General features: G+C 42.1%; 1 protein-coding gene across 1 annotated transcript in view; it reads left to right on the top strand.

Moving 5' to 3' along the window:
* The first annotated feature begins 8,897 nt into the window (after positions 1 to 8,897).
* Positions 8,898 to 22,992, top strand: part of PARL (presenilin associated rhomboid like) — a 51,660-nt gene continuing 37,565 nt past the window's right edge. Inside the window, exons 1-3 of the mRNA XM_057738905.1 lie at positions 8,898 to 9,065; positions 21,517 to 21,712; positions 22,174 to 22,314. Of these exons, the coding sequence (XP_057594888.1) occupies positions 8,941 to 9,065; positions 21,517 to 21,712; positions 22,174 to 22,314 (462 nt within the window). The 5' untranslated portion in view covers positions 8,898 to 8,940. The remainder of the gene's footprint in view (positions 9,066 to 21,516; positions 21,713 to 22,173; positions 22,315 to 22,992) is intronic.

Genomic DNA, 22,992 nt, shown 5'->3' with positions numbered 1-22,992 from the left:
AAAAAAGGATAGAAAGTGTCATTCATTATCCCCTAATACAAAGGGTTCAGTCACAGCCCACTTACCAGTGGGTAGTGAAGTCACCCATGACAGTGCACCCTGAGGGGGATTCAGGATGGAAAACACAGGAGGAAGTATTCTATGTTTTAGATATAAGGGCCCCTAGATAGTTAAGATGCATATCTCAGGAAGAATTTCAATGACCCCAGATTCTTCTATCTTCCATACATAGGTAGATAAGCACTAAAATCATTAACTTGAAATACCTGTTCTTTGTGATTAGCAGTAACATTTTTTATGCTTAACTACACATATTTTCCAAGAAATTCATATACATAAGGGCCCCTCCCCTACTTCTTCGGAGCAGTTCCTCAGGACTCTCTGAGAGGCTGTCTCCTGGGCTACAGTCCTCAGTACAGTCCCTGAATAAAACTGAATCTCACTGCTCTTAAGGTGTGTGTTTTTTCCAGTGGACAGAATGAACCAACGTTTCTAATCAGTAGGCTATCAGTCATCACTGCGATGAAATAAAATTCATATTTTATGGCAAGACAAGAACAAACTTAAACAAAAATTTTCTTTGCCGCCCTGGCCTCCTCCCTTCCCTTTGGTGTGTGTTATGCATCTGCATTAACCAGACCTCCTTAGGAGATAACCTTTCTTCTTAATCTTGTAAGGAGCAATGATGACACACAACCCACTACTCGCTTTAGGTGTGCAGATCTGGCTTGTGTAAATTGTCAGGGATACGTCATTTGATGTATATTTGTCTCTAAAACTTATACAACTGTGCTTTGACTTCTAATGGGTGGAACAGTCCTCAGAGCTTTCCGAAAAACCATCTCCCAGGTTAGAATCCTCAGGCTGGCTCCAACAAAATTTTGCATTCTTTTCTGAGATCGACTATTAATTTTTTTCATCCACCACCGCTACACTGAGCTGGGAAAATTCCAGCCAGAAATGAGGAAATTTACATTAATTAGCGTCTGGACTTTCTGCAAGCAAATGTACAAGTTCTTCTAGGCTTTTTCTTTTTCTTCTTTTTTTAAATTGAAGTATGGTTGATATATGATGTTTTAGGTGCACAGCAGAATGATTCAGTTATATATGTGTATATACATATATTCTTTTTCAGATTCTTTTCTGAAAAAAGGTTATCACATTATAGGTTATCACAAGATAACCTATAATTGAATATAGTTCCCTGTGCCGTATAGTACGTCCTTGTTGTTTATCTATTTTATATATAGTAGTGTATATATGTTAATCCCAAACTCCTAATTTATCCTTCCCCCCCTTCCCCTTTGGTAACCATGAGTTTGTTTTCTATGTCTCTGAGTCTATTTCTGTTTCGTAAATAAGTTCATTTGTATCATTTTTTTTTTTTTAGATTCCACATATAAAGAATACCATATATTTGTCTTTATCTGACTTCGGTTAGTATTATAATCTCTAGGTCCATCCATATTGCTGCAAATGGCAATATTTCATTCTCTGTTATGGCTGAGTAATATTCTCTCACAGGCTCTTTGAGGTCATGAAGATTTCTCACAGACATCTCATTTTCTGTGTAGAACCATACCCAGGGCCTGAGGAGTCCAGACTGGGGCCCACGGGGCAAGCAGGGTCCCAGAAAGCCTAGGGGTCTCTTGCCTGGATGTTCCCCTCCCAGGGCTGGCAGCCCTTGGTGACCCAGGCAGGCTCTAGAGTGGAGAAAACAAAGTGGGCCCTAGTTCGACTGTTTCTGGCTTCTCTCTCTTAACACGCTGTCAGTTCTCTCCCTATTAGAACCCCTGTGGTATAACAAGAAACACATTTAGTCTCTGTCCCTGCTTCCTGGCACAAAGTTCCTCAAACCCTTGGAATTCCCAAGTGATAGGAGTGCCTATAGCCTGTTGGTCAGAAGCACAGGTGACAACCTGAACATGTGATTGGCATCAGAAGTGGGGAATGGGAGCAGCCTTGTGGGACTTAGCCCTTAACCCGTGGACTCTCCAGGCAGATTGTGTCAGAATTACTTGCTTCGTGGTGTTGAAAAACACATGTTGGAGCCACTATCTCAAGTCTGCACCACCCTCTAACACCCAGCCCCACCCCCATCCAGCTTCCTTTCTTCCTTCCTGCCTGGCCCCCTCCATATTACTCGCTTCAAAGGCCAGCTCCTCCAGGAAGCTTTCTTTCACATGGGCTTGGGCCTTGGTTGGAATCTGAGTTTTGCTATCAGTAAAACTCTTGTGTGCCTCTGTGTCCTCATCTGTCACGTGGGATGATATGGGAGTTCTCCCTTAGGGCTGTTGTGAGTGCCAGTGTTCAGCACAGAGCCTGGCACATGATAGGTGCTCAGTTGATGTTGATGGAGCTCTCTTTCCCCCATACACACACATATGAGCATTCTGCATCTTCATTTATGGCCCTAAAATGAAAATGGTGATGAGAGGAGCCCTTCCCCTGTGGATGCACTTCCACTACAGTTTCCAATTATTATCTCGCAATGATAATTACTATGTGTTAAGTTTCAATAATGTGCAGCTGACATATGCAAAGTCATTTAATCAGCAAAATGACAAGGTAGAAATGATCCGAACTCACAGAAATAAGAGTCAAAGTGTCAGATTATCAATAAACCTCAGTTTTCTCACCTGCAAAGCAGACATAATAATGCTAACTCATTTGGTTGCTATTAAGATTAAATTAAACATGACAATGCATGCAAAATATCTATCACAGTACCTGCTACGTACCAAGTGCACAGTAAATGGCAAATAATAATAAATACTCCTCTGCCTGGATTATAGTCAGCACACTTCCATAGATCCTTTCCACTCATCCCGACCCCTGGCTGTCCCCTGAGGCCCCTGCTTCAGCCACAGACTTTGAGTGGAGGCTGCTTGTTCTTCCTGTGTTGGTTCAGGTTCTTGCCAGAAATAGCATCCTCACTCGATTTGAGCAAAGAGGATGCAACAAGGAAGAGCTAACTCTGACTCCACACTGGATCTGTTTCTTTGACTTTAATCTTTGCTTTTGTTATTATAATCACACCTAATGGCCTGCCTCAGAGAACCCTGCTCACCAGTGAATGGCTGCAGAAAAGAAGAAATTAACACATCACCTCCCCAAGGCTAGTCATTCCAGGAGATGTTTTGCCAAGTCCGATAGCCCTTTTTTTTTTTTAATTAATTAATTTATTTATTGGCTGTGTTGGGTCTTCGTTGCTGCACACGGGCTTTCTCTAGTTGCGGCGAGCAGAGTCTACTCTTCGTTGTGGTGCGCGGGCTCCTCATTGCCGTGGCTTCTCTTGCTGTGGAGCACGGGCTCTAGGCACATGGGCTTCAGTAGTTGTGGCACATGGGCTCAATAGTTGTGGTTCACGGGCTTAGTTGCTCCACGGCATGTGGTATCCTCCTGGAGGAGGGATCGAACCCTGGTCCTCTGCATTAGCAGGCGATTCTTAACCACTGGGCCACCTAGGAAGTCCCTGATAGCCCCTTTTACTTTACTTCCCCTCCTCTCCCTCTCTGATTCTATAAAAGAAACTGGCATCCAGACCCCGAAAAGATGGTTTTTTTGGAGACACTAATGTGCCTCTTCTGGGCTCGTATTCCTTGCCTCAATACTTTGTCTCCGATTCATTGGCCTGCTCACACACAAGCAGAGCGAGTTTGGGCTCAATAACAAGGAGAGCTTAATAACAGACCAGAGAAGCCAACCTGTGTGGATCAAGGAGGAAGAGAGTGGATGGAGTAAGTGGCGTTTCTCATCCCATGCTCTCCTGTTTGTGCCTGCAATTGGCTGAGTCCAGCTGAAAGCCAGAGGGCAGGGGAGCCCATTGATGTGGTCCTTAAAGGTTAGTCTTGAAGGGCCTGGAGCAGCATATGAGAGTGATCTGGAGGGGCAAGCAGAGAACATCCAGCACATCTCCACCTCAGGTTCCTTGGGTTCTGGAGGTGGACCACATCCTCTTCATGCCCTAATAATTCTTTCAGATCATTTGTCCACAGATCACCTGGAGCTGTATTTCTCCTCTGTTGACACTCTGCCCTCTATTTCTAGCTCTTCTCCAGCACTATTAATCTTCTAGTCACTGCCTCTCTTTCACTGAAGTCTCAGGATTCCACTCCAAGTCCTGCTGTCATCCTGGTGGCCCCAAGTTAATGTGAGTAGCCCAGTCAAACATTCAGAACTCTCAGTTCTGGGCTTCCTCATCTTTAGTGACTTCCAGCTTCCTTCATCTTCAGCCATCAGCCCTATGGCCACACCCAAGTTCTTGTCAGCAGCTAGAGAAGCTCCCCCTCAGAAATGACAAATTCACAGATCCTCATTAAGAACTGTGAGGGCTCTGAACAAGTTAGCCTGACACAGTTTTATATTCTGGCATTAGCCAGAATATCAACATTTTTGTGCTGATTCCCTGGGTTCCAGTTTCCACAGGACAATGCAGTGATGGCTGAATGACACCTGCACACTTAGTGGGTGTTGCATTATAGGAGAGGAATGCTGATTTTAGGGAACTGGAATCTTCTATAATGGGCAGTAGCCATGCTTTTGCTTTGTCAAGTGATACTCTATCTTCCAAGGTGTTACTGACCGAACTGTGACCCCTTTAAACTCATATATTGAAGCTCTAATCCCCAAATGTGATGGTACTTGGAGATGGGGACTTTGGGAGATAATTAGGTGTAGATGAGGTCGTGAGGTGGGGCCTCCATTATGAGATTAGTGCCCTTAAAATAAGAGATGCCAGGGAGCTGGCTGTCTCTGCCATGTGAGGACAAAGCAGGAAGTCAGCCATCTGCAACTAGGAAGAGAATTCTCACCAGAGTGTGACCACACTAGTGCCTTGATCTCAGATTTCCAGCCTCCAGAACTGTGAGAAAGAAATTTCTGTTGTTTAAGCCACTCAGACTATTGTATTTTCTTATGGCAACCTGAGCAGACTAAGATGCAAGGCTATAAGCAAATTTGCCCCTTTGCTCTGGAAGAAAATGCCTTTATCTCAAGGTGGTTTGCTTGCTTATCACTTTTGTTCAACTGAGTAAATTTGAAAATCTCAATTAGATCTTTGTTTAATGACTCATGAATCGGGCAGTATCCCATCTTAGCCATTAGAAAGGAGCTCTCAGGATCTGTCCAAAATGGAAGGTTTTTATAGGCAGAAGGGGGAGGAAAAAGAAAGCTTCTAGCAAAAGAGTGGACTGTTTCAGGCGAGGTCACCTTCATTTGGAGGAAGGTGTGGGTCTATCAGGCAGATTACCTGACTAGTGCTGACCAGGTAATTCCAGATTGACTGGTTAAAGGTCACATTCCTGGGAGAGGCTGAAATTACAAAATTACAATTAGGTTAGGTATTAAGTCTTACTTTGCTGATATGAGGCTGAGCACAGGTGACTCTGTTTTGGCCTTATTGTTTCTTTTTTAGCACTGTTAAAATGGTAGATACACCAAACTCAGTTGAGATGCAAAACCACTGTATGTTCAGCACCTACCTGGCCCATGGCATTGCTACTGTAGGACTTGGAGAACAAGGGGAGCCCCTGCAAACATGATGCACGTGATGCTTGTTGTACTGTGGGTAATAAAGTCTTTTGTTTCTGACCCAGGAGTCTCCTGTTTTCTGCCAGCATCCAAACTTATTAGCTTGCAAATAGGGTAAAATTAAATCTCGTAATTGACACCTATGACAAAGCCAAAGTTAATTTATTTTAGTTTCTCAAAGAAGTTGTCAGCTATACATTGGCACTTGCCATGGGCACTTGGCATCTACCTCTACTACAATGACTAAACCACACATGCTGCTGCAGCTGCTGACCTTCCACATCCCCTGAAGGGAATTCAGAGTGGAGACCAGGAATGAGGCACACTGTGCTTTGGAAAATGGGCAGAACAGGTCTTCAGATAGTTAGTGGTCTTCAGGAGCTGATTGTATGAGCCCAGCCCTTGCATCTCCTCATATCTAGAAAAGCACCATCCCTACATGGTGACGTCTGCTCCTCATGACTAGCAGAAACCCCCTACAATAACATGTTTGATTGCATGTACTCCTTTACCAGGAATACATGTATACCAATCTTTCCCCCTGCCTCTTTGGGAACAGTTTCTCAGAGCTATCTGGGATGCTGTCTCCCGGGAGGCAGTCCTCATTTTGTCCCAAATAAACTCAACTTGTAACTCTCACATCTTGCAATTTTTTTAAGTCGACAAAGTCATGCCCTGGAAGACATCACAAATGCTATTTTCTCTACTTAGAACACTTTAGCCCTTCTCTTCTCCTGGTAACCTCCATCAGTTTTTCTGGGAAGCCTTCTCCCCTGCCTCCCATTCCTTATCACTTGACTGCATTATTTCCCCCTCCTCTAAACCCCCAGAGAGCCTTCTGCTTCTCTGACCATAGCACTTCTTCCAGTATATTATAATTGCCTGTTTATTTACTTGGTCCTCTCTTCCCCAGTAGAGTAGGATCTCTGTGAGGTCAGAAATAGTGTCTTCTAAAATATATCCCAGATCTAGTAAGTTGCCTGGCATACTGTATGTGTTTAATAAGTACTTATGGAAGGAATGTGGTGTTATTATAATGGTATGCATAAAGCAGTACAAAAATGTAACTGAGGAAGAGCTAAATTGGACTCCATGTTGGATCTGTTTCTTTGACTTTAACTTTTGCTTTTTGTTGCTTTAATTATACACAATGGCCTGCCTCAGGGAACCCTACCCACCTGTGAAACTAACACACCCCTTCCCCAAGGCTAGTCATTCCAGGAGATGTTTTGCAAGACTGATAACACTTTTTACTTTACTTCCCCACCTCTCCCTCTCTGATTCTATAAGGGAAATTGGCAGCTATACCCCAATAATATGTTTTTTTAGAAGATGCTAGTCTGCCGTCTTCTCGGTTGGCCGGCTTTCTGAATAAAGTCATATTCCTTGCCTCAACACCTCGTCTCTGATTCACTGGCCTGTTGTGCAGCAAGCAGAGCAAGCGAGGACTCAGTAACAAAAACAGAGATGAAGTTCATTTAAATCAGAGTGAAGGTCTAAGAGGAAGGCATTAAAGGTAACCAAAATGTCACCCCCAAATATGACTCTTTGACATAAAAGTTATTTTGAGCTAAAGGCAAGCAGTAAATGCAGAAAAAGCTTCCCCTTTGCTTTCGAAAGGCAGGAAATAAATGTTTCCTTTCATGAAGACAGACTCTTACCAACCCAAAGACTAGAGACCAGTGTGAAAATAAAATCAAAATGGAGTCGGTATTGCTAAGAGAGCTCTCTAAAATAGAGCTGGGAGATTATTAAGGAAGAGTAACTTACATCTCAGCCTGGATGGAATCAGACCTTTTGATCACTTATTGTCTTAATGCTGACATCAAGAATGTTTATCCAGTGTTCCAGAAACTCAAGATAATTTTTCCACTCACCCTAAAATTAACTCATGACAGCCCACCAACTTATTGGACCCTTACCCTAGAATAACTGGTGAGAGCCTATCCCTTAAGCAAAATTGCCTTAGAGTCCATCACAGTTTTTTTTTGTTTTCGGTCACAGGGCTTGCAGGATCTCAGTTCCCCGACCAGGGATTGAACCCAGGCCATGGCAGTGTAAGCCCAGAATCCTAAACGCTAGGCCACCAGGGAACTCCTCAATTCTTGAACAAGCTTGTGGCTTTTGCCTTTATAAGCCCCTGATTCCTTCTCTTCCCCAGAACACTCTTTTGGTTTTACCCTAATCTGTGTCTCTGAATTGCAATTTTGAGACCCTAAATAAAACTCTGTTCTTTGTAGCTGCGATATTGATTGTTATGAATATTTATTAATAATTATTAATATTATTATTGTTCAACAAGGGACACTGGTGTAATCTGCAAACCAACTTTGTTAACTTAACTCCCATCTTCCTACTTAAGGAAGATAAGGGCTACCTAGCCCTAGCTGGACTACCCCTAGTCCAAGCCCCACTGCCTTGTTAATTCTTAATGAAATGCTTCTTTGCAAAAAAGGTATAAACACTTCCTGCTCTGGTCACTTCTTCTGGTTTTCATTCTCTTGTGAACACTCCCATGTACATGTAAAAATTCAATAAAATTTGTGTATTTTTCTCCTGTTAATGTCTTTGTCATTTAAGTTTCAGACCTGGCCAGGGACCCTAAAGAGGTTGGAGGTGAACTTTTTCCTACAGCTTCCTGGAAGAGGATGATTCAAGTTGGCTTGAAGGACAAATTAGGTCAGGAAGAGAAGGGAAAGGTGTTTCAGGCAGTGAGGATGGTATAGGAACTCGGGAGAAGTAGGGACTGGAAAAGTAGTGCTTTTCAGAAACTGCAGATGATTCAGTATGACTGCAGCTAGGGTCAGAGGGAGAGATGGAGTGGCAGGAAATAAAGTTGACAGGTAGGCAAGGGTTGATCATGAAGTCTAAATTTCATCTAGAATCTGGATTTTCATGTCAGGCTTGGATTTTTTGTTAAAGGCACATCTTCTTCAGTGTATCATAACGTGAAATGGTGACGTGCAAAAAAAAAAGTAGTAATTTAAGAAAACTTGGGTTGCAATATTGGTTCCTCCACTCACATCTCTCTGGGCCTCAGAACCACGGTAAAAACAACAGGAATAACATCTTAAGTGTTTTGCGAGGATTAAATGCAGTAATTTGGATAAAGTGCCTGGTACATGGTATCACCGAATAAATTCGTTTTCCCTGCTCTTTTCCTCATGGGCCAGTAGGGTGGAGGGCGGGTCGCTTGCCCACGCCCCTCCCAGGTCTAGGCTGGGCGGTGCCGGGAGAGCCGCTGCTGGCCCGCGGGTCCCTGTCCCTCCTGTTGGTCCGGCCTGGACTTGGCCACACGGGGGCGCTCTAGGCTGCTCCTCGGCACTCTATGGTTGTTCCTTCGCCCCGGAAGTGGTTCCGCCCGGGGGGTTGGTAAGGTCGGGCCATGGTGGGGCAGAGGTTGGGAAGATGGCGTGGCGAGGCTTGGCGCAGAGAGGCTGGGGCTGTGGGCAGGCGTGGGCTCCACCGGCGGGAGGCCGAGGCTGCGAGGAGCTCACTGCGGCCCTGGCCCCGCCGCGGCTGCTCGGACGCAGGTAATGACCGCCGCTCGGGGCTTCTCGCCTCTCGTGCCTTCTCGCCTCTCGTGTCCCCCGGCTCTGGCCGCTCATCCTCAGGGGAGGAGGCCGTGCGGGCCTCTAGTGTTGCTCCAAGCTCAGCCTCTTACCTCACCTGTCTCTCCTCTCTCCCTCCCCCTTTCCCCCTCGTCTCCATCCGGTCCTCGCTTCTCGCCGGCCACCCTGCCCGGGTGCACGGTGACCAACCCCGGCGCAGCTCTCCGTGAGCCCGCGGTGGCCCCTTTCCTTTCTGGAGGGAAGTGTCGGGAAGGAGAGGTAATCTGTGAGGGCTGATTGCGCACCACGCCTCATAATCCCGCGAGCAAGTAAAGAATTAACACAGCTGGTAGGCTGGCAGGGCTGAGAGTTTATTCTCTATCAGTCTTTATAAAACCTTTGTTTTACTACAAACTATGTTTAGCGTTTAGAGAACTTTATAAGGGAAGATGAAGTCAGAGGAAGGCATCATTTTGCCTCTTGCAAAGTTGTAGGAGAGGCTTTTCTGTTAAAGAAATTGAGACAGTGGAATATTTGGTTTTCAGATGACTTGGAAAGAAAAGTCAGTTTTTCCCGAGTAGAAGCTGTATGAAGAGTATGGTCTATCCGTATTTTCAGTATTTGCTGCTTTTGCATTAGAATAATTCAACTCTAAATTGAGAGAAGAGAGAAATCCCTCAACTAAGATTCTGGTGTGTGTTTGGCTTTGAAATTTCTTCCTGTTCTTTAACAAGTTCAGCTCTCACAATTTTTGACTTGGTTAGATGAGTGCCTGGAATCCACCTGACTGATGATAGCAAGAAACTTGAAGTGTTTATCAGCGTGGGATAAGCCCATGGTAAATAATTGAGGCTTCAATATGGTGGAGCCATCCTTAATTTTGAAATCACCTGGAGTCTTTGTAGGCTGTATTTCCCAGACCCTATCCCAGTCCTGTCCACTTCGGGGGGTGGGCAGTGAAACAAGCACTCTAAGTTTCCAGAGATTTGTGGAAAACTGGCTTACGTTGTACCTTAACTTCATGATACACTGGAACATGGAGCCTCAGGCACTAATCTTAAACTCCTGAGGAGGTGCAGAATGAAGTCAGGTAGAAGTAGTGGTTGATTTCAGTGGTCCTGATTCCATTCTTTACTCCAAATCCTAGTCAGAATTGCATGGTTTGAGGGGAAGAAAAGTGAATATAGTTATTAGGAAGCAGAGGTGTTAAATATTCAAGATGTGTGTTAGGAAGGGAAAGGAAAAGGAAAACAACTTGGTTAATGAGGCGCCTCCAGTAAAAATGAGACCATTTGAAAAAAAAATACACGTGATGTTGAAGATTAGCATCACAATTTTTTAAGGTTTGTCATTTATATGCAGAGTTTGAAATTGACATTTTTTTGTGGTGACATTGAGAAATGTACAAGAGTCTAGGTAAGCCTGAAGTAGGATGTATGCCTACTTGCCTCTAGAAGAGAAGCGAGTTTCCTTGTATGTAACTTTATTAGGTTTGCTTTCACTTCCAGCACGTCTAAACTTAGTATGTGGAGGAATGAAATCAGGAATGTGGTTAAAGAGCAGAGGTCTGGGCTCATTCCTTGTGATTTTGATGTAATGGGCCTAAAGTGTGGCTGAGAATTTGCAATTTTTTATTTTTGCAAGAATTGCAGGTGGTGATATTCCTCAAAATTTCTGCAAACTATAGCAGGCCCAAGGCAGCCTGCCAGCCAGGAATGGTATCTTATGTTTTTAAAGAGTTGCAGAATGAGATAATATGCCACAGAGATTTAAGTTGATTTTCACAAAGACTAAAATATTTATTGCCTGGCTCCTTACGGAAAAAGAACATTTCACTTAGGGTCTTCAGAAACTTTGCCATTATCAAACTATTGGCAGCACTGCCAAAAAATGGTTTAGGCTTGCAAGAAGCCTGCGTAATTTGTCAGTTGTGTGGCACTAAGAGAAGAAAATAGTTGATTGTAGCACTTACACGGAGCTTAAATCTTTTAGATTGGGATGACAATCTTAAGATATATTTAGGTTAAATACTTGACAAATTAGCAAGTAAATTAGGTATATTCAGTTATTTTCCCTGTTTAATTCACCATGTATTAACTCAGGATGAGTTTCAAGAAAATAATTGTGGCATGTAAGAGTTTATGCCCCCTCCCCTAATACAGCTATTTTAAGTGGGATGAGTCTGTTGTGTGTATGCTTGGACACGTCTTGTCTCCATTTGCACATTAGGCCATTCCTACTCATTTTATTCACACAAATCTGTAGTAACATAGACGTTAATGCTGACTTGTACGATATCAAAGTGGCGTTGTCTTTTTTTAATTAGCTAATTTTATTTATTCATTTATTTATTTATTGGCTGCGTTGGGTCTTCGTTGCTGCTTGGGCTTTCTCTAGTTGCGGCGAGTAGGGGCTGCTCTTCATTGAGGGGTTCGGGCTTCTCAGTGCAGTGGCTTATCTTGTTGTGGAGCACGGGCTCTAGGCACTCAGGCTTCAGTAGTTGTGGCGCACAGGGCTTAGTTTGCTCCGAGGCATGTGGGATCTTCCCCGTCCAGGGATGGAACCCGTGTCCCCTGAATTGGCAGGCGGATTCTTAACCACTGCGCCACCTGGAAAGCCCAGTGGCATTGTCTTTATCCTCAAACTGTTGAAAACAATTCATGGGACTGTGTTATCTCATTCACCATTAAGGCAACAGATATATAGCTGTGAGTTTTTCTATTTAAAAGTTGTGGGATGATATGGACACCAGATGGGGAGGGTGGGGGTGTTGGGGAATGAATTGGGAGATTGGGATTGCCATATATACATTACTAATAAGAAAAAAAATCAAAGTGTACACTTTAAATATATGCAGTTTATTGTGTCAGTTGTATCTCAATAAAAGTTCTTAAAGAAAAAAATAAAAGTTATGGGATGATATTAAAAAATGGAACCATAACAATTGTGTAGTTAGTGGTAACTCAAGCGTTCATGAGATCGTCCCAGTTTGAGCACGTTAGATTGCTTTCACAAATCACTAGTTATTGGCAGAAGGACCAAAGCACAGAGCAAAAAGGCAGACCTGTCCTCGAGTTGGTATAAACCTCTAGTGACCCTCTCCTCCCATCCCACCCCCATGTATTTTATTATGTTGCTTCTCTTTGTTTTTCAGACTTGTTTCAAGTCATTTATTTTTCCATCTTACATACCCATCTGAATGGTTAGAGCTTAAGAACCTAGGTCTTTAAACATGATATCAAACATTTGCAACTGAAGACATTTATCATGCCTTTCCTGGTTGGTTTTACATTTTAAGAAATGTATGTGGGTGAGTCAAAAATTGTCAGCACACTGGCTGTAGGATTTATCTTAGTTAACTTTTAGAAAAGACAAATACATCATTTTTTTTTTGACAATTTCCTTGTTTTTCAATACACTTTGTCCATCTGTCACCAATCTTTAGTATTCCCTCATTAAAGTTTTAGGCTGAGCTGCCAGCCACGAATGCACCGCAGTCTTCACTTCATCAGAAGTGAATCTTCGTCCTTGTAGGGCTGCTTTCAGGGAACCAAACAGGTGAAAGTCCGATGGAGCAAGATGGGAACTATAGGGAGGATGCTTTAACAACTCAAAACAAAGTAATCCACAACAGACTTAAGTTTTGAAAAGTTTGTGCTAGACGGGTAACAAAACAACTCACGGAAGAGCATAAACAGAAGTGTTTGGATATCTGCAAAGAAAATTTGGAACGATACTCTAAGGAAGGTGAAAGTTTCTTAAAGGGAATCATTACTGGTGACGGGACATGGATTCATCACTATGAGCCTGAGAGTAAATGGCAGAGTGTGGAATGGAAACATCCTCAAATCACTGATCAAGAAAAAGTTCAAAAGTCAATTATTAGCTGGAAAATTGATGCTTACAGTTTTCCCAGAAAACTGGCCCTGAAGGGCCAGTATTGGAACATTGTCGGGAAAAAGGTTCAACAGTCAACAGTGCTCATTACAGTGAGATGCTTATTGAAGAGCTGAAGCCTAAACTTCAGGTTAAATACAGAGAGCTGCTATTCAAGGGTGTTGTGATCTTGCATAACAAGGCATATCCGCACACTTCTGCCCATGCTGTCGACACTCTGCAGAAACTTCGTTTTGAGGTGTTAAAACATCCTCCCTACAGTCCTGATCTTGCTCCATCAGACTTTCACCATTTGGTCCCCTGAAAGCAGCCCTACGAGGACAAAGATTCACTTCTGATGAAGAAGTGAAGACAGCGGTGCAAAAACATTTTTTTAATGAGGGAATACATGTCTTGTTGACAGATGGACAAACTGTTGAAAATCAAGGAGATTATGTCAAAAAATGATGTGTTTGTCTCTGCCAAAAGTTAATTCAAATAAACTGTACAGCCAGAGTGTGGATAATTTTTGTTTTTTTGTTTTTTTTGAGGTTTTTTTTGTGGATAATTTTTGACTCACCCTCGTAAAACCAAAGCTCCCTAAGGACAGAGAATATAACTTGTCATATAACGTGTGTTGAAGTACTTATGACATCTGAAAGTATCCTTGTACCAACAGAAAACCCAGCTCTAACTGACCTTAATAATTAGGGGAGTTTATTGGTTTATATCATTAAAAATCCAGAGGTGAGACTGGCCTCTTCTGAGGCAAGATCCAGTGTTTCAGATCATCACCAGGACTCCCACTTTCCTCCATGGGTTGGCTTTGCTTCCTAAATGTTGGCTTTTATGCTATCTCCTTGTTGTAAGATGGTTGTCAGCAGCTCTTGGGACTATGTAGTTTTAGGTTCAAGTCCAGCAGAAAAAATTCTCTTCCCCAGTATTACAAACAAAATCTTAAAATTTGAATTTCACTGGACTGGATTGGCTTAACTTGGGATACATGTTCATCTTCGAATTCCTTGAAGTTGCCAGGGATGTGGGATGTGTAGGTTGGCTCAAAGCCAGTCAGGAGCTTGGTGTGCTTCCCCAAACAAAATGGCTGGAAATTCCAGGGCACCCTTAGGAGAGGAAGGGGGGAGGGTGTTGATGCTGGGAATGAGACAAAAATGCTCACTGTCAGTCCTAGGGAAACTTTTGTATTGGAACAGTTTAGTTACAAATCCTAGTTTTAAAATTATTGTCAGCTAGGATTAACCTGTAGATAACCATTGTAATTTAAGCAGAAATATCGTTGGAAGGATGAGGGATTAGGTTCTAGCTCCTGCTATTCAGAGTGGTTCATGAACCAGCAACTTAGAACAGAGTTTGCCAAACTTATTTTTTCTTTTAAACAACTCTTTAAAAATGCAGAAACTATTTAAAACTGGAGGGCCAAATTCACTCTGCAGGCCATAGTTTGTCAATCTGTAATTTAGGAGCTTGTTTAGAAATGCAGACTCTGATTTACCCACCCCAGACCTACTGAATTAGAATCTTTTTTAAATAAGATTCCCAAGTGATTTGTGTATAGACTCATGTTTCCACCACACCTGTGGTGAATCTCAACCCTCCTGCACATGAGAATCACCTAGAGAGGTCTTAAATACTGGTGCAGTGGTCTTGCCCTTGGAGATCCTAATTTAATTGGTCTGATGGGGAACCATGGCATAGTATTTTTAAGAGCTTACCAGGCAATTCTAATGTGTAGTATAGGAAAAGGAAAGCTCTTTTCCCTCTACCAATCTTAGGTTCATTGGCTGGGGCCCTGTCAGGCTAACAAAAAACAGATTAACAAGAGGAAGACAAGTTTATTAAGGTGTGCATATTGTCAGCTACAATTGCCACTTGCCATGGGCACTTGCCATCTACTTCTGCTAAGGATTAAATCATGTGCTGCTGCAGCTGCTGATTTCCAACACCCCCCTGAAAGGAGTTCAGGGTGGAGAGCTGAAATGAGGCACTGTGTGCTCTGGGAGAAACTGGCAGAACAGGTCTTCAGATAGTTAGATATTTTCGGGAGCCGATTTTATGAGCCCAATTCTTGTATCTCCTCATATCTAGAAAGACACTAAACTCCTTCATGGTGATGACTGCTCCTCCTGACTAGCAGAAATCTTCTGCTAAAAAACATGTGCTCGGTTGCATGTGCTTCCCCTTCACCAAAATCACATGTATGCTGACCTTCCCCCCTGCCTCTTTGGAGCAGTTTCTCAGAGCTCTCTGGGAAGCTGTCTCCCGGGCTAGAGTCCTCATTTTGCCCCAAATAAAACTTAACTCACAACTCTCACGTTGTGCATTTTTTTTAAAGTCAGCAATATACATGAGAGTACTCAGTGATGAATAACCCAAAGGGGTGGTTAGAACTTGGGCTTATATAGCATTTTAACAAAAGAACAACAACGTTTTAGAGAAATGGCAAGACAAAGGAAAAGGACTTTGAGTTTCTAGGGCAGCAAATTGTGGGGTGATATTATGAGGGAACTACTGGAAGATAAAGGCGAGTTAGTAAGGATTGTTATATAGATTCGTCTGGTGCTTTCTCTGGGCTCATAAAGGTCTAGAGTTGTCTTGTGATTAACTTCTGTCCTTCCTGGTAGAGAGAGAGTGGGTACACCTTTACAAATGTACATCCTGCTTTTAGGCATATAGGGCAGAGAGTTTTTTTTATATATGCTGCTTCTCAGTTGCTTTCAGCTCACAATAATCCCTATGCCAAAGTGGCATATTTTGGGGTGACGTATTCTGTTACTCTTCAGGAGCCAGCATTGAGAACTACTGTTCCAGACTAAGCTTTCAGAGTCATAACTGCTTCTGCCACAATTAATGCAGTAGATTAAAAAACATGGCCACAATAATTTGCAGCTCCTCTCATCCAGAGTTGGAATCTGTTTCTCTATTTCTTGAAGCTGGGTTGGCCTTATGACTTGCTCTGACCAGTGGCATCTTGAAGAAGTAATGTGCAAGGTTCAGGGCCTCAAGAGGCCATGCAGCTTTGTTTTTCTTTTTCTTGTTTTTTAATTTATCTGTTTATTTACTCATTGGCTGCCTTGGGTCTTTGTTGCTGCACACGGGCTTTCTCTAGTTGGGGCAAGTGGGGGGGCTACACTTCACTGTGGTGCATGGGCTCCTCATTGCGGTGGCTTCTCTTGTTGCGGAGCATGGGCTCTAGGCTCGTGGGCTTCAGCAGTTGTGGTGCACGGGCTTAGTTGCTCTGTGGCATGTGGGATCTTCCTGGAGCAGGGATCGAACCCGTGTCCCCTGCATTGGCAAGTGGATTCTTAACCACTGCGCCATGTAGGAAGTCCCAGCTTTATGTTTTTCTCTCTTGGAACACTCCCACTACCATGGTAGAAGCCCTTGTTAGGCTAGACTGGAGATTACTGAGACCATTTAGAGATGGCCAGCTAGCAACCAATACTGAGGCCATCTTAGACTCTCCAGCTCCAGTTGAGCAGCCACATGACTGGCTGCATGAGTGACCCCAGGTAAGACTAGCAGAACTGCCCAGCTGAGGGTGGCTGACTTATGGAATCATGAGAAGTAATAAATTACGGTTTTAGGACAACTAAGTTTTGGGCAATCTGTTATGCAGTAATAAATGAGACAACTGGGGAAGCAGATCAGAATCTGCTGACCAAAGTTAGGACTGTGCTGCCTTCACCGTTATTTTCACTAGCAGAATTGATGCCTCGTGTCCTGCCTTCTCACTAAACTCAGTTCTGACTTCAGATGTTGTGCTGATGTATCTGATTAGCAGGTCCTGATCATATCTCGAACCCTAGCCAAAAGGATACCTGGGAAATAGTTTTTAGCTTTCCAGTCCCTGCAGCATGTGAATGTACCGTAGGTAAAAGGAATAGGTGTTCAGTGAGCCAAGTACTTAATTTTGTACAAGTTCTGTATGTCCAACTGTAATTCCCAATATATATACTCTTAACATATGTATTCTGTGTCCAAACTGCATCTGGGCCCAATTTGTTCTTGGTGTCTTCAGCCCCACACTTAACTTTTGTTGACATTCTCAATGTAAATATTATTCTAGGCAAGTCTGGCCTTGTGTCAAATCCAAATTCCCAACCTGCTATATTTGTTATCCCTTTTTTTTCTTTTTTTGGCTGTGTGGGTCTTCATTGCTGCGAGTGGGCTTTCTCTAGTTGTGGCGAGCCAGGGCTACTCTTCTTGGCAGTGCGCAGGCTTCTCAGTGCAGTGGCTTCTCTTGTTGCAGAGTACAGGCTCTAAGTACTTGGGCTCAGTAGTTGCGGATCAAGGGCTCTAGAGCACAGGCTCAGTGGTTGTGGAACACGGGCTTAGTTGCTCGGTGGCATGTGGGATCTTCCTGGCCCAGGGATTGAACCCTTGTCCCCTGCATTGGCAGGTGGATTCTTAACCACTGTGCCACCAGGGAAGTCCCTGTATTCCTTTTCAAGCATGGTGCTTCAGAACTGTAAGTGAGTTGATTAGCTGTAGAAGAACTGATTGAATACATATCCTGGATTATTAAGCCGTTGGAGATATAAAGAAATCCCATCCTTCATATTTCTTGGTCTAAAAAGAAAAAAATGTGGCCTAATGGTTGCGATTCACTGCTGTGGCCCAGGCTTAATCCCTGGTTGGGAAACTGAGGTCTCACAAACTGAGAGAAGTGGCCAGAAAACAAAACAAAACACAAACAGAAACCAACAACATTGGGTTATAATTTGTAACCATTTACAAGGAAACTTTTAAAAGAAACTATTCCTATTACTTTATGTCACCTTCAGAGTTTTTGGCCCAAAGTGGTGTTACTTGTAATTTGTTTACTAGAACTAGCTCTAAATTACTTTGGAATATTTAATAAAAAATCCAGTTGCAAATCCAATTGCCAAGGATTAACATCTGCCATTTGTAAAGGTGTTATCAGTTAGGAATGCCTTTGGCTGTAATCTAAGTTAATTGTTGCTTCAATAAAGGAGAGGGGTATTTATCTAGCATAAAATGATTGGAGGTAGATGGCTGTTGTCTTTGCTCAGTGGCTGAAAAGTGTCAGGGTTAGTTTCTGAAGCCCTTGGCCTTTCTCTTCGCATTCAAGATGACTGCCCCATCTCTAGAAAATTACATCCTTTTTCAAGGCAAAAAGAAGTGGAAGGGATGTAACATTAGTGATATCTCCATTTTTATCAGATAAGCAAAACCTTTTCAAGAAGTTTCTAAACAATTAAGTCTCTGACATTTTGTCAGAGCTCTGTGATATGGCCACCCCTAGCCATAGGAGAGACTGGAAAAGCGAAGATATTTATCTTTCCTAGCCTGTGCAGAAAAAGCAGGCAACAGAACAAGAACCAGAAATAGATTTGCGATTAGCCATTCAACAGTTATTTGCTAAAGGATTTTCATAAGACTGGGAACAGGTTCTGAAGTTCAGAGCCATTCAGAGCAACATTGGCATTGTTTGAATAAGTGCACTGCTTTCTAAAAGGGATTTGGTTGAAAGAAGTAGCACTTATTTCTGAGTACAAATTGTGAAGTATTAAAAGTTTTAAGGCAGATTACTTTATCATCATCGTCCATCCTCCCATGTGATGTCTGAGAGGTTGTGGCATGGACTCACTGTTGAAGACAGAGCATTTTAGGCGAGTAACAGTAATACTAGCTATACCATTTTTCTGAATTTCATGTTTCCAAATACCTACTAGATATCACCTGGGTGTTCTATCAATGCTAAAAATACTTTATTGCAGTATAATTTACTTACATTAAAACGTGTAAGTATTAAGTGTACAGTCCATTAATTCTGACATATGTACACACCTGTGCAACCATCATCTAAAAATAAAGATAATGTCCATCATTCCAGCAAGTTACCTCTTGCCCCTTTCTAGTCAAGTCCCACTTTAGGCAACCACTATTGATTTTGATCACCACAGATTATTTTTGCCTGTTCTTCAGCTTCATATGCATAAACGCAATCACGCAGACACATTACGTCCTCTTTTGTGTTTGTCAGCAGTGTTTTAGAGATTCATCCGTAATGTGTGATCAGTTGTTTTTCACTGAGAGTACATTTGGCCCTCTGTATCTCCAGGTTCCTCATCCATGAATTCAACCAGTTGTGGATGGGGAATGTCAGCTGTATTATGCCATTATAAGGGATTTGAGCATCCCAAATTTGGTATTCACAAGGGGTCCTGGAACCAATCTCCCATGGTTACTGAGGGACCACTGTATTCCATTGTATGAATATACCACAGTTTATCCTTTCCCCTGTTGATGGAAATTTAAGTTCCAATTTTAGCTGTTAGAAGTGAGCTGCTATGATTGCAAGCATTTTAAACAATGCCCAAGATGGAATTACTCATCTCTCATCTTCCAGTTTCCTATTTTGGTGCCTCTGATTTTCCTTGTCGTTGTGAATAGTACCACCTTCCTTTCAGTTATTCAAAATAAAGTCAATAATCATTCTTGACCCCTTCTTTCTTCTAACGTAATTACTGATCCTTTCTTTATTAGGGGCTGTCCTTGGTGGTAGAGATAAAATGAATACAGAAGTGATAATCTAGTTACGGTACAGGCAATAAATGAGACAAATATAAAAGTATATACAGGATGCTTTAGGACTCTAGGAGTACAAAGGAGACATCCAACCTGTGGGAGATTAGGAAAGCTTTCTGGGGGAGGAAATAAGTGAACTGAATTTTGAAGGACACAAAAAAGTGAAAGGGAAGTAAGTACTGCAGCAGAGGAGTAGCATTGCTGAGTTGGGTGGGGTTATGAGGGATTTACTGTGGGGTTTAAAGCAGGGAAATGGTAGTATATTTGTGCTTAATAAAATGTGGAGGATGGATTGGAGTAGTGCAGTATTAGAAGCAATGAGATCTGTTAGGAAATGGTAGGGTATTCCAGGCCGGAAGGGATGAGCTGAGGCAGCGGTCCCCAGCCTTTCTGGCACCAGGGACCATTTTCGTGGAAGACAATTTTTCTGAGGATGGGGGGTGGGGAGGATGGTTTTAGGATGATTCCAGCATGTTAGGTTTATCGTGCACTTTACTTCTATTATTATTACATTAGCTCCACCTCAGATCATCTGGCATTTAGATCCCGGGGGTTGGGGACCCCTGAGCTAAGGGATTATGTAGGAGGTGGGGAGAGAATGTTGGCCCTCTGAGGGGGCGCTTGAGGAAGTGTTGAATGTTTGTGGAAGAGTGGTGAGGAAAGAAGAACATGCAGCATATTAAAACAGAATGTTTGAACTTAAGCTGTTACTATAGTCTAGGCATGAGGTACAGGACTAGACTAGGAGTGAAAAAAATTATTTGACAGAGTTGGTTTTTCATTAGATAGTAAGAATTAAGGAGAGAGAACTCCATAATGACTTCTAAGTTTTTAATCTTGTGATTAAGAGAACTGTGGGCCCACTGAAAGAATAAAGAAGGCAGAAAATGAAGCTGTTTGTAGAGGGGGATAAATTCCCTTCTAATATATTGGTTTTAAAGCAGTGGGGAGCATATCCAAGTAGAATTATTTAATATATGGTTGGAAATACAAGAAAATTGAGGCTGGGACTAGAGACATATATTTGAATCATTTACTTGCTTAGAAGTCATCCAGGCCACAGAAATGAACTTTTTCTTTTATTCAACCAAAGTGTTTCAGAGCCTGGGTTACAAAGATGAGAAGACCTGTCTGATTGCTTTCAAGAAATTTTATGAGCCTAGAAGGATAGTATGGTTAGAGTACAATGAGAATAAACAGGAAGGGGCTTCTACATGGTCCACCTGGGGGAAATTACCATTTTACAAAAGAAAAAAAATGCTTCACAACTTTATGTGGGTTCAGTTTGAATGGAAAATGTGTAAAGGAACCATTAGATCCTTTAAGCATGTGTATCTTTATGGATAGGAGAAAGGGGGAAGCCATCAGGAAAGTGAGTTTGAAGAGCAGGGAGTACAACCTTACAGACGCTGACAGGTATGATCAGTAGTGTCACATGTTTAGAGGAGGTGAAGCTATAAGGACTCAAACAAGAAAACCCTTTATAGAACATTTAGTTGGGTGTCCCCCAAACTGGTAGTGAAGTAAATAGGGGGCAAGGTTGGGAAAACCCACCCATTTGTAATGATCAGTACTTACAAAAGGAAAATCATTATTTGATTTAAATGTTTGTTCTGGAATTTGGCCAAACTTCAAATAAAATAACAAAGCTATTCTGTGCTAATTAAAAGCACAACTTGTAGCTCTCCAGCTTTTTACAGGATTGCAAACTGTGGGGAGGAGGGATACAAATTATTTTGTTGATTGATGCACAGTAATGGCCCAAACAGATTCTCTGTAAAGCTGCTGTAGTTTCTGTCTCCCCTTTTCCAGAAGGGCGTAGTTCATTGTTTTGACTGAATCCTACCTGGGAGTAGGGGTCTTGGCGGCTTTGGGGCTGCAGAGTGACAATAAACTGAGATGGTGATGATGCAGGTCAATTGGGGAAGCTCATAGAGGTTGTTGTTTGCAAGATGCAGCTGTTTCTAATCTGTTATTTTCCCCATAGGTTTAACCTTTTTATTCAGCAAAAATGTGGATTCAGAAAAGCACCCAGGAAGGTTGAACCTCGAAGATCAGATACAGCAACAAGTAGTGAAGCGTATAAGAGAAGTGCTTTGATTCCTCCTGTAGAAGAAACAGCCTTTTATCCTTCTCCGTATCCTATAAGGACTCTTGTAAAGCCTTTGTTTTTTACTGTTGGGGTAAGAGCTCATCACTAGAAGTTACCTACCTTGCTGCAGGTGTAGTGTTAAAGTATCGATACTATTTGTCCTATTTGGGCTCCCTTAAAGACAAGTGGAGGGGGATCCAAAGGACCTGGGGTCATGATTGCAAGAGAACGTGAATTTAATAATTGCTGTTATAGTTCACTTATGTAAGCCCTGGAGAAGAAACTCATGGGCCTTTTATTTGATACAACGTTGCAAGTGATACTGAGTTGATATTTTGAATTTTATTGAAAAAATTCTAACTGTAAATAGGCCCCAGGGTACTGTGAAGTTAATAAAATGGGAGATAATTAATGTTGTTTTCACCTAATAAGTTTCAATGTGCCATGTGTTCCTTATGTTTATAAAAAGCAATGAAAATGAAATATTTTCATTGGAACTATGTATAGATCTATTTCTTTAAAAATTTTTTTTAATATATTTGTTTTATATAGTTTACAGGCTGTGCATTTGGATCAGCTGCTATTTGGCAATATGAATCACTGAAATCCAGGGTCCAGAGTTATTTTGATGGTATAAAAGCTGATTGGTTGGATAGCATAAGACCACAGAAGGAAGGAGACTTCAGAAAGGAGGTAACATGGCCTTTTGTTCTAGTTGATCAGTTTTTGAAGTCTGGTTATTTATGAAGTGTTCTTAGTTAATGGCAACATTAGTAATTGCACTTAATATTCTTCTTTAGAGTGATTCTATTGTATTAATAACATTAAGTGTTAATGGTTTATATGTCTGGCAGTGTTGTTAATAGTGTTCCAAGAAGTTTGTTCCTCTACTCACATATCAAGAACTACCTCAGATAGTTGTTAAAAATTAATGTTTTGGAGCCTCTACCAGCCCTACTAAGGGCCGCTGTTTTACTTGCGTCATCTGAATGGATTATTTTAGAATCACCGGGACTTTTATGCTTGAGGGGTAGAGATACTATATGGATTTTAAAAAGCTTTTCAGTGACATGATGTTTCTACACCTCTGATAAATACCCACTGTTGATTTTCTAACTGTGCTCGGGGGATGAGGATGCAAGAAAAGGGTACAGCTATAGAGCTTTCAGAACTTTTCATCATGTGAAATTGATGGCCTTCCTTCCACCTGATTTTCTTAAAACGTTGCCTTTTAGATAAAGCATATATTTTATTTCATTTGACAATACTTAGTGAGCAGAGACCATAGACTAATTTGTGGTTCCAGGTCCATTTGTTTTTCAAGCACCTCCATATTTTTTTTTATGACACACTGCCCGTCCAGTTTGGAGA

The sequence above is a fragment of the Hippopotamus amphibius genome, chromosome 6 (assembly GCF_030028045.1).
Source record: "Hippopotamus amphibius kiboko isolate mHipAmp2 chromosome 6, mHipAmp2.hap2, whole genome shotgun sequence".
Classification (NCBI taxonomy): domain Eukaryota; kingdom Metazoa; phylum Chordata; class Mammalia; order Artiodactyla; family Hippopotamidae; genus Hippopotamus; species Hippopotamus amphibius.
This window is presented reverse-complemented; position numbering and strand designations above follow the sequence as displayed.